Source organism: Centruroides vittatus, unplaced genomic scaffold (assembly GCF_030686945.1).
Source record: "Centruroides vittatus isolate TY-2023 unplaced genomic scaffold, ASM3068694v2 contig_717, whole genome shotgun sequence".
Classification (NCBI taxonomy): domain Eukaryota; kingdom Metazoa; phylum Arthropoda; class Arachnida; order Scorpiones; family Buthidae; genus Centruroides; species Centruroides vittatus.
Window position 1 is genome coordinate 4,947,359 of NW_027122456.1, and position 12,003 is coordinate 4,959,361.

The 12,003-nt window shown below is 28.8% G+C and overlaps 1 protein-coding gene across 4 annotated transcripts in view; it reads left to right on the forward strand.

Moving 5' to 3' along the window:
* The window catches only part of htt (huntingtin), a 145,143-nt gene that overhangs the window by 35,137 nt on the left and 98,003 nt on the right, over positions 1–12,003 (forward strand). For all 4 annotated transcript variants that reach the window (XR_010881591.1, XM_067276925.1, XM_067276928.1 and 1 more), the window contains exons 15-20: positions 2,720–2,916; positions 5,820–6,084; positions 6,170–6,309; positions 6,405–6,544; positions 7,744–7,879; positions 8,883–9,061. Coding sequence is in view for 3 of the 4 variants with exons in the window: in XM_067276925.1 (XP_067133026.1) it covers positions 2,720–2,916; positions 5,820–6,084; positions 6,170–6,309; positions 6,405–6,544; positions 7,744–7,879; positions 8,883–9,061 (1,057 nt within the window). In the remaining variant the exon portion in view is untranslated. The remainder of the gene's footprint in view (positions 1–2,719; positions 2,917–5,819; positions 6,085–6,169; positions 6,310–6,404; positions 6,545–7,743; positions 7,880–8,882; positions 9,062–12,003) is intronic.

A 12,003-nucleotide genomic window follows, 5' to 3' on the forward strand; every position in this document is an offset into this window, starting at 1 on the left:
TGCTAAATCTAGGTGCAGAGAGAGAGAGTCACATAGATGTATTTAATTACCTCAGAGATCCCATTCATACGATGTCAGCTGGGGAGTCGGGAGGGGTGACGGACAGAGCCTGGGTCCTTGCTTATTCTGAATGGTCTGTACTGAGGAGTGGGTATTACTCCTTTTTATATCGTCATCTGCTTAATGCAAGCTTGATGTAATGTGTTCTAAGTTCGAACTGAGTCCAGGTGTTGTTTATACAAGCTGTCTGAAATCAGATGTTTTGAAGAATTATTGACACTTTCTATCTGGCATTGTTACTCTTTTTACTTCATAATTGCAATAACAACTGTCAAACATACTAAATTAATTGCTGGTAGTGACTAAGGTCAGGATTTGTATTACAACCTTAGTAATAATTGTTTAAATCGGAGAGACATTTAATCAGTCTTATCTGCTAAGAAATCGGGAGAAATAGGATGTGTGTGGGTTTTTTTCCGTTGATCTTTTCCTCTCCAATCCATTTTTTAGGTTAATTGTAAGTTATTACTAATTAATTAAATTAACTTATTCCCTCAGAATGTCACAAGAAACAAATGAAACATTACATTCATCACTTCCTAACTTTTTATTCCAAGGTATCTAATAAGAAAATTAAATTATTGCATAAAAATAAACTAATTTCTAGCTGTATGATTGATCATTATAATATATTATTATACTTATAAACAGAATTTTTAAAATTTGAATCTTAAAACATTTATTCTCTAATTTTAACATACTAACTTGGGAGTTGTTGTTGATTATTTTAATTTCATTTTAGATTATAACTGTCATAAAATGTAAAAAATCTTGTCAAAGTTACGTTATTTTACATACAGTTTTTGCTTATTATATTTTGCTTTTGTGTTTATTGTAATCATGGATATTGTCAACAGTTGGCTAATGCTAACAGAATTAGCAAGCATCAAAACATATAAAATTTATATTTATATATATAATACAAATTACACTTATAAAACTTTACTTAAGTAATCAGAGTTTTGACTTTAGTTATCATCATCAGATAAATAGGCTCTCTTTGCACTTTGAACTTCTGCATATGGTTGATATTGCATTATCATTATCGGTTAATATTATCAGCATTAATTAGTTCTTTAAACATTAAATGTTAATTATTTGCTTGCAATACAATAGTTTAAATTGCCAACATGTATTACCTCTTTCTTTCTTTCAAAGGATAGAAGGCCTAACCCTAAGGCATAGCCTTTGAAAAATAAAAATGAAAAGTTTAGCTGAAGTGAGAAGGATAAAGAAAAGAAAAGAATGATAGGAAAGTGTGAAAACATGAGATACAGAGTAGCCACCAGGTCCCGTTTATTGAAACAACCAGAGTTACAATAGAATTACAATTAAATACAATACACTTGAGATCAGTAAACAAGCCTCAGCACTTTGAGGTGGGGGAAGTCTTAAAACAGCCTTTAGTTTTGAGATCCCCTTCAAGGCCACATAGGTATAGCCCCTCCTACATGCTGAGAAGATGGAAAAACCAAGAGAATGCCCCCTTGGCTTCCGGGGTAACAATTAGGAACCAACATATAGTACACCATATGGCTGGAAACTGTGCAATGGATACAATGCTCCTTCCAGACACAGAGGATGCGAGTGACAAAATACTTTCCCACATACCAAGTGGGGAGAATGGGATACCAGAATTATAAAAAAAGTACAATACATACAATGAGGTTACAGAAAACACGCCTCAGCACTTTGAGGCAAGGGAAAACCCTAAGACAGCCGTTGGCTTTGAGTTTTCCCAATGAAATCACGAAAGTAGAGCCTCCAACATGGTGGGGAGGATGGGGCAACAAAGAAAATGTTCTCTTGGCTCCATGCAGAGCCGATGCAAAAACATAACACCAGATTGTTGAAAACAGAACAAGCGATATCAGGCCTGGCCAACCTGCGGCCCTTCACATTAAATTGTGTGGCCCTATCTATAAGCATTACTTTCCTCAATGATTATGGATGGTTTCAAATAGACACAGAAGAGGTTGCCAGATCCTGCAGTTTCTTGCCAATTGGACTACATTGGAAGAAAATTTGTGGCTGTTTTCATGTCAATATTGCAATTTTTTTGTGTATTAAGAACAATATTCCCATTTTTTTTAATGCTCTTTCTACAGATTTATTACATTAAAAGCCAATGCCTGTTAATTAAAAGCTGAATTTAGGCTTAACATTTCTTTGCAGCAAAACAGCAGTTTTTTTTGCCAGTTTTTGATACTCATTTGCATGAGCTTTGATTGATTTCTGGCAACGCTATCATGTCCTTATAAACAGTTTACAATGGAAGTGTGAAGAAATTAAACAAGTATCATACATTTTTAGTTTTTTTCCACACTAAATTAGTTTATTTCTAAATGCATTTTATACTTTTATACTACAAGTATAACTGATGATTTGTACAGTCATTGTCTGTATATATCACTCACTCAAAATATTGGTCCTCACAAATCAGAAAATTTCCTAAATATAATATCACTTTAACTTAGATGTATGTGTTTATATTAGTTTATTTAATCTTAACATTCAATCTTAAGTATGGGCTGTGCAAATTATTCTCTGTATTTTCCAATTCTATATTAATATTCAAATATAAATTGTATTAATCTTTTAACAATGTTAAATGTTATGGAATATTATATATTTAATAATATATTTTTTGTTTTATAAGGTGGAGATGGTAAACATAATTTCAGTTATTCCCTTCAAAGTAGTCCATTTTTTAGAATCAAGAAAAGAAAACAATAACAATGATGGATTAACAAGAAGAATTGATTATCAAGATAGATTTTTAAGATACATTTTTTTGCCTCTTCTAGAAGATGAAGATTTCAGAATCAGACAGGCAGTTGCACATGCATTTGTTAAGTGAGTTAATTTTAATAATGGTTTAAAAATAATTAACTCTTAACAAAGAATAACATATTAATATATATAAATAACATATATAATGTAACATATATAACTCTTAACATATATAAATATAATTTTTGACTTGCACTATAAATGAATAAAATACATATTTTTAATTAGAAAAATATGCAGAAATAAACCATAATTGTTTACTGGCCAGCATTATATCTCAACAGAATTAAAAAAAGCCAAAACCAGGATAATTTCATTCATTAGTATAAGGCACATTGTTTACTAAAATGTTGTTAAATAATCAATTATAAGCATAGAATTTTTACTAATTATATAATATTTTAAAACAATATCTCTAATTTATAATTAAACTGTCATTAAAATAGTTAAATTATGTTAATAAATAAAATGAAACACAAACTAATAGTACAATTTCAGTATAATTATAATAATTTAATTTATTAAGGTATTTTTTTGCTTTACTGATTTTTATTAAAAGTGCAAAATAAAAAAATCAACAAATTTATGAAATAGTAGTGCAAACTTTTATTAAGAAAAAAATAAACCAGCATCCTGTTGCTGAACTTTTCTAGCAACATTTAAAATTTTGGTGGCACCATCTGTTATCATATTTTATTAAAAAACCTTTTTATATTTTTAACTATTATAAAATGGCAAAAGCTTAATTTTGAGGGTAGAGATGGGTTTTATAAAAAAATTGTAAATGCTAATAACGAATAAAATCGTCATTAAGTCTGACTCTACTTGAAATACACACAACCCCTATTATCTTCTCACCCCTCTACCAAAATTTAATAGCATCAATCCCCCTAATAAACAAACCTTCTTGCAAAATTTCAGAAATTTTTGACAAAAAGCACATTTGTTATTAAAATTCAAGAGAGGGTGAACAAAATTGTGCCCCCCACACACTAACATCCATACATACAGAAAAATCGCCTGAATTTTTTTTGCATTTTAAAGTGTCTCAAGTCCAAAAATGTAAAAATCTGGAGGGATCATTTTTTGACCAATTGTTGTACTATCCTTCTGTTATATATAACAGCAGGGAAAATAAAAATAGCTTACATAAAATAATAATGTAATTATTGCTATAATAATAAATTTCAAAATAAAATTTGAAATATTTTTTTACTGTTTTGGAAAAAACAGGGTCATGTTATATCAAACATTTTTTCATACAACATATATATGTTATAAATTTAATTTGAACATTTTTTTTTTTGTTTTGGAGAAGAAACATTCTAAATACATCAATGTATTGGTCCATTGGATGCAATTCACATTCTTCATTCTAATTTTTAATTCTAAAAAATGTTCTAATTATTTTGTAAAAAAATATAAACTTATACATTTTCACAATTATTAAAGTATTTCTCTAAAATAAGTTTGTGCTTAGAAATAAACATAAGTTCCTGATTTTGTCTTCATAAAATGAAAAAAATATTATAAAATTGATCTGATAAGCATTTCTAGAATTTTCTATCAACTAAAATCTTTAAAATTGGAGAAGTTAAAAATGGCAAAGAATTTATTAATATACAATATCAGATTGTTGCATGTTATAAATGATGAGCAATACTTTAACTTATAATTTTATTAATTTAGACAGAATATTCAAGTTTTGAATTTTGTGCAAAAAGGAATTTATTTAATTTTTTCTTTTAATTTATGAATTAATAAAGATGTGGAAAAACTTAAATTTATATAAACTGTAAAACTTTGAAATGCACAATTATAAAATTTATTGAATTTTTATGTTATTAAAATTTGAATCAAAGATGTATCAAACACAGCTCAAAATTTTAAAGAAACAACACTTGTACCAGAGTTTGTAAAAGTACAAAAACCTTTTTAAACCATAAATTCCAATACTGGACTTTGATTATAAAACAAAATATATTATAACAACAATAATTAATATAAAACTGAAATAATATAGATTTCAATTCATTATTTGCAACAATAAAATTGACTATTAGTACAATGTACATAATTACAATATTCAAAAACTGAAACAATCTGATTTAGGGAAGAGAATCTAGCAAAAGGGAAACCCTCAATCAGCAGCAGCAGCAGTCAATTAATCAATCAAATTAACTATTAACAATTCAACAGCTATATACTGACCAGCAGAAGTGAGGACTAACTTGCTGTGTCTGGCAATAGTCTTTTATATGTTGCTTATTTGCATACCAAACATGCTGTTAAAAAATAAAATTTTTGCTTAACTATTTCTGGTTACAAAAATACAAGTAAAATATTTATATCCTAAATTAGTGGGAGGCAATTCCATTCATTATTTAAGTCTGATTATGTGATTACACAAATGAAACTGTAGCTGGGAAGTGTTGAGATAGCAGTTGAGGTTTAACATAACTCAACTCAAAATATCTGAAACAAAATAAAAAATAAATGTAAGAAACTAAATATGACTATAAATAAAAATTTCTCTTGCTACCTCACAATCTGTTTACATTTTGCATTGTTTTTATTGCAATATGATAAAATGCTAATCATATCATTGGTATATTAGAAAAGAAATATATGACTTGGCTGTCAAAAAATATAATAAATGTGTTAAACAAAAATTCAAAACATGATATGATTGACTTCTGCATTTATGATGAGGTTAATGTTTGATCTTTTGGTCATGCTTTAGTAATAAGGATAATGATGGAAATGAAACATGTGTTAATAAGTAATGAAGATAATATAAGAATAAATTATGAAAAAATTTTTACTTAAATAAAAATGGCTAAATAAATATAATGTGATAATGTGGTAAAATAACACAACTGAAAGCAAGAAAGATAATCATGGTATGTATTTCTTTATCTGTAAGTAAAGTAAAATTATTAATATCTAATTTTTTTTAAACATAGGATGATCCCAAATATGTTTTTTGAAATTGATCATGATTATCAAGACCCAATTATTGCATTAACTAAAGAGAAGACTATGAAGTATCTTAATTCTGTATTCCAAACTGCATTTAATCCTGGTATATTACCATTAGTACATGCTTTAGTTATGCCATTCGATCAAGAAAAATCTGTCTCTTACTCTGTTAGCACAGAGTCTGCCTTGTCAAGGATTATTAATTTACTTTGTTGCACTCTTCTTACTTCTGTAGATAAATATCTTACAGTAAGTTATAAAACTATTTTGCTGTAAATTCTGACATTTTAACATTTAATTAAATTGATATTTTAAAACAAATTTGTTATTTCAGTTTGGTTGTTGTCAGACTTTATATTACTTAACAGAAGAGTATATTATAACAACATATATAGAAGCATGGAATATTACATTCGGTGAAGATGCCTGCATAGCAAATCATTTTTCTCAAGTATCAAAACAGCAAACACCTAAGTAAGTAAAAGAAATGAATTTTTAAAGTGTAACAGGTTTTTTCTAGCAACTATTTCTAATTAATTCTTACAATTATTTTTATATTATTTACATAGTTCTCCAGCAGAAAAATTGAAGTGCCATCTTGAATCAAATATATTAAGTCATATATTATCACTTGTCACAGATACTCATTTAGCATTGGATCTTGTAGCTCATAAATATATATTAAGATTATTGGGAAATCTAATGTCAGGTATGTAAAAACTTTATGTGAAATTAACTTGGTATTAGAATAATTGTATATTAAAATAATTTTTGTGAAAGGTTTTAGGATTTTCAAAAAACTTAAAATATTTTAATTTGTTCTGAACATTAAAATATGATTGATTATCATCTTTTATAGGCAAATAAATTATTAAATTTCTTATTTTATTACTTGCTTAATATTATTCATCTAAACATTTTTTAATTGCTTATTATTTATCTAAACAATATTGTTGATTTATATAAAACTTTAAAACAAGAATGTTGTTAGTAAATAATATTTTTTAAAAATTTATATGGAGAATGATTGACTTTTAAAATTAGAAAGAACATTTAAAAAAATTCTGATTATAATTTTGAAGAAAAACTATAAGATGGATGGATATATTTATACAGTAAAAAAAACAAAAAAACATAGTTTTTAAAAATTTATGTAGTAACATCATATGTAAACTATAATTTTAATATTTAGAATGATATTGAAAAGTTACTTTTTTCATGAAATTATTATAGTAATTTCTATTTTTATCTGGGATATTCTGAGATTTTTATTTGGAAAACTTGGAAATATCGGGGAGTTTAAATCATGAAAATGATAGGAACCCTATTATTGGTCAGCTATGTCTATTCTTTTGTTGTTTATTGTTTTTGTCTTCTATTTGTCTTAGTGTGAGTCTTATTTGTTCTCTTTTCAAACATCTTAGTAATTAAAATTTGTTTTGTCAAAATTATTACCTATTCCATTTCTGTGTATGTTTGCTTAAATTTGCTATTTTAGTACTTTGGTACTATCAATGACCAGATTTTCCTTAATGATTATTTTAAATATTCTTTTTTCAATTTTTTCCATCTGTTAATTTCAGCTAATCTTAGAACTTTAATTTTTATATCTTTGTTTCTATTGATTTTTTTTCTTCTACATTTTCTTTTGGGCAAGAGAAATTGGAAAAGTTTTGCAGAATTATTTATGCTTTAATATTTCAGTTACAATAGAAATAATTTCAGATAATTTTAGAATAAATGGATATTGTTATTTTAACATTTTCCCCTCAGCAACAAATAGTGCAGTAGATGTATAAAATTGAAAATGTACTTTTATATAGAAAATTTGGCATGTTTAATATGGTCATTTTATTTTTAAAATAATGAAAATGAAATACAGTAAATTTTTTAATATTGAAATTTCAGGAGCTTGCTATCAAAGTCTCTTACAGAAGGGAAATTCTTCTAAGAATTCAGATGAAATGTATAATGAAAAGTGGACTTTATTAAAAGATCGTCATTTAATTCCAACTTTTGAACAATTGTTTTCTCATTTATTAAGGTAAATTCATTAAATTTTTTAAACTTTTATTAATTATCATATTTACTGTAATTTAAAATATTACTTAATAAAACATGATGTATTTAATGTAGTTTTTATGTATAAAGTTAATATTTCATTTAAACTACATAAAAGAATAAACTTTTTATTCAAATTAGACTACATAGTTCATAAGAATATCTTACGAATTATGTTGTCTTATTTGAATAAAAAGTTTGTACTTTTATGTAGTTTAAATGAAGTATAACTAAGAAATTAGGACACTTAAACTTAATACATAACAATGCAAAAATATCTGATCTTATCTTTCTTGCTCCCTTGCTTAATATTAAATGTTTTGAAAATTTTATATAAATTTCTTTCAGATGGATATGGCAAATTTTTTCTTTTTATTTATTGCAAAATTTTTTAATGATATAATCAAAAATTAGACACCCATTTTTAACCTGTTGAAATACATAAAAAAAATTTATTTATTTATTTATTTACATAAAGAAAAAAGTTACATGAGTAGAGGTGACTAAATAACAAATGTAATCCATCAGAGTTTGGTTTTTGACTTACTGAATGCTAAAGCTAAAACAAAGTTTAAAACAGGACAAACAATTAAATCTGAAAATGAAATATATGAATAACTTTTAAATTCTATTGTATCTATGCATCTGTAGCTTTTCTTAATTAAAGAGAATTCATGAAAAAGTTGTTTTGGATTACTTACCATATGTACTCCAAGATCCTTTTTGAGGATTACTATTAGAACTAATTGGTTTAAAATTAATAAAAGTTTCAAATTTATATAAATATTTTTTCCTCCCAACATCAATTATTATAAATTATAAATTTTTCAATTTAATTTTTTTTAGGATTTATTGTATGTGTTATTTTATTTCTATAATTAACATAATTTATTCATAATGATAATTTTATGATAAATATTATTTGCTTTTAAACAATAATTAAGTAAAATTAATAATCACAATAATGAATTAATTTTTTTTCATAGATTATTAAATATATTTTCTCATATTATTGATGAGCAATCTCCCACATCAAATATTAAATCTGGTCTTCCATCTTTACCAAGTGCACCATCTCTCAGTCCTATTAAAAGAAAAGGAAAAACAAAAGATGACATGCAACTGACATCAACTTCAAAAGGTTCTCCAAATAAGGTGTTACCAGGTGTGATATTAGTTAATTTTGATCAGCAATGAAAATTTTGTATTATAACAAAAAGTTGTATATTTTCAATATCAACTTATAAATTATTAGATTTGATTTCTTTCTCCGTTAACTTTTATTTAGTTTTGTTTATATTTTTTTTACAAAGTTCTAATGTAAAATAAAATATATATAATTAAACTATTATAAATTTTGTTTAACATGGTTAATTCAAGTTAAGAATGTTGAATAGTTTCTATTTTAAATAAAATTCATTTGCTGAAAGTTTTGTTTTTCAATATTTAGATTATATTAAGTTTATGTAAAATTTTTTTATAAAATAGTTAACAGTAGCAGCAATGGAAATTACATTATTTGGGATATATATATTAAAAACATTCACTAGATTTACAGTGTAGCATATTTAACTTATTGTAATTTGTAATTATTTCAATGATAACATATAATAGTTCAGAGAAGAAATCATGAACAATAATTTATTCATTTTTTATTCTTACAAATACAGGCAGTCTTTATCGCATGAAGTAGCCTTTTCCATTGATGACAAAAATATCAAATCAAAATAAAATTAATACAAATAAAACAAATAAACACATTAATTGAACAAAACATTTAAAATTGTTATAAATACATTCACATGCTAAAAGTTATGGGATAGCTAACTACAGGGTGACAATAATTAACCCGTACAAGTTTTTTGTATCGTAAATTTATTAAAGAAATGAAAATGAGCAAAACAACAGCATATAACAGTGACAATACTTTACATATTAATCAGATATTCAACCAATTTCAAAGTGGCCTTCTTTTGCTTTGATGCAGAGCCCCAAATGCGTTTTGAAATTCTCAGCGATGGGCCGCGCTCTTCTGGAGACAGTTTGTCTCACTCCCAGTGCAAGGATTGCTTCAGCGACTCCAAACTTTCATGGCGCTTAGAACAGGCCCTGGCCTCCAAAATGGACCACACACTGTAGTCCATTGGGTTCAGATTCGGCAAGTACAGTGGCCATTCCGCAGACGAGATGAAATCGGGAAAATGAGCCTTGCACACTCCTGAGTCTTCTTCTCCCTGTGTGTCGGCGCAGAGTCCTGCTGAAACGTCCATTTCGCACTGCCAAAATGCTGCTGAGCCCACAGAAGTACCACAGCCTCGAAAATGTCACGGTGGTACACATCTTGATTAATTTTGGCCCCTTGATCGACGAAAACAAGGGGTGTCTTGCCGCTTGCACAAATTTCGCCCCAAACCGTGACTGACATTGGATTTTGTGATGTTCGATGACGGCTGAGCATCCGGGAGCCCCCACGGACCAGTTCCTGTCGTTTTGATGGTTGTACGGAGAAAAGTTTTTTGTCTGTGAAGAGAATGCACTCCCATTGTCGACCTGCGGCCCGACGCTTGAGTTAACGGGATCTTTGGAGTCTCATGCACTTGTTTTCATTGGTGAGGAGCTGAACCTTTTGGAACTTGTAGGGCTTGAGTATGAGTTCCTTTTTTGCCATTAACCGCATCGATTCACGATTGATTCTGATCTCACGAGCAATTTTTCTCATGGAGACCTTCGCATGTCAGTCAACTCGCTTTGAGATGATCTTGCAGTTCCTAGACGTGTTGACAGTGCGCTTTCTTCCACGTCCGGGACGGTCACCATTGTGGCCAAGCTCTTTGAATCGCCGAACTGCATCTGAGACTGTCATTTTTGGAACATCGAGCAGACGAACAATTTCACATTGATGCTTTCCTTGCCGGAATAGCTCCAAAATTGCACAACATTTGTTTGACACCATTAAAAAAATAAAGAACTAACTCTTATTACATCGAAAGTACATCTACACGGGCAGGAAATCATGGAGAATTAAACAATAGTATGTAAATTGGTGACAGTAAAAAAGTTCAGGTGCAGCATTGCTACAAACTTTATACGGGTTAATTATTGTCATCCTGTAATATTCTGTAGATATAGTTGCCTTACAGTCCTTAATTCTAATTTATCATTGTCTACTTGGACACAACTTAAGGTCCTAATGATAAGTTGTGTCTGATAATGATAAATAATATTGTGTAAGTTCTCTCTAGTCAAATGAACTGTCGCAACCCAATGTGGCATTAATTCCACAAGTGAACAGACTTCTGGAGAAATATTGAGTCATGCTGTTTGAATAAAAATTTTCTGGTACTTGTAAGTGCAGGATCTTAGGTGCAAATAGATCTCTCCACCATGTCCCATAAGTACTCAATTGGGTGAATGTGGTAACCACATCATTCATAGGAACTGTTCAGAATGCTGTTTGAACCAGTTATGAACAACTTTGTTGTGGTGACATGGTGCAATATTCTGCTGAAAGATTCCATCATTGTGGAGGTACAAGAACTCTATGAAGAACTGTAAATGGTCACCAAGCAACTCAGTTTAGCAGTCAATGGTGTGTTCAGCAAGACCAGTGGACTTAATTCATGCTATGTAAACACATCCCACACCAGCTTATACAGTGCCTTGTTAACAACATGGTTCCATGGCTTTATGGGATATGTGCCATACCCAAACCATACCATCAGCCTGAAACAACTGAGAGCATGATTCATCAGATTGTCACATTTTTCAGTCCTCTAGGGTCCAATTACTATGTTCATGAGTCCAAGTGAGGCACTATGTTCTGAGTCATGGTATCAACAGAGTCACTTTGGTAGGTCTTCACTTAAATCCCATGGATGCTAAACTATGCTGCATTGATCTCCTCCATGTGTCTCTGGTACCTCCTGCATTGAATTTGTATGTGGTTTGAGCTAGTGTTGCTTGCCTGTTACTATGGACAATTCTAGACAGATGCTACTGGTTCTGGTTATTAAGCAGCAGCAGCCTTAATGATTGCGAGGCCCCGGGTGGCAGATTTTTGCGAGGCCTTGTCCTTTGTGCAAAGTATGTGAATTGAAAATAGATATT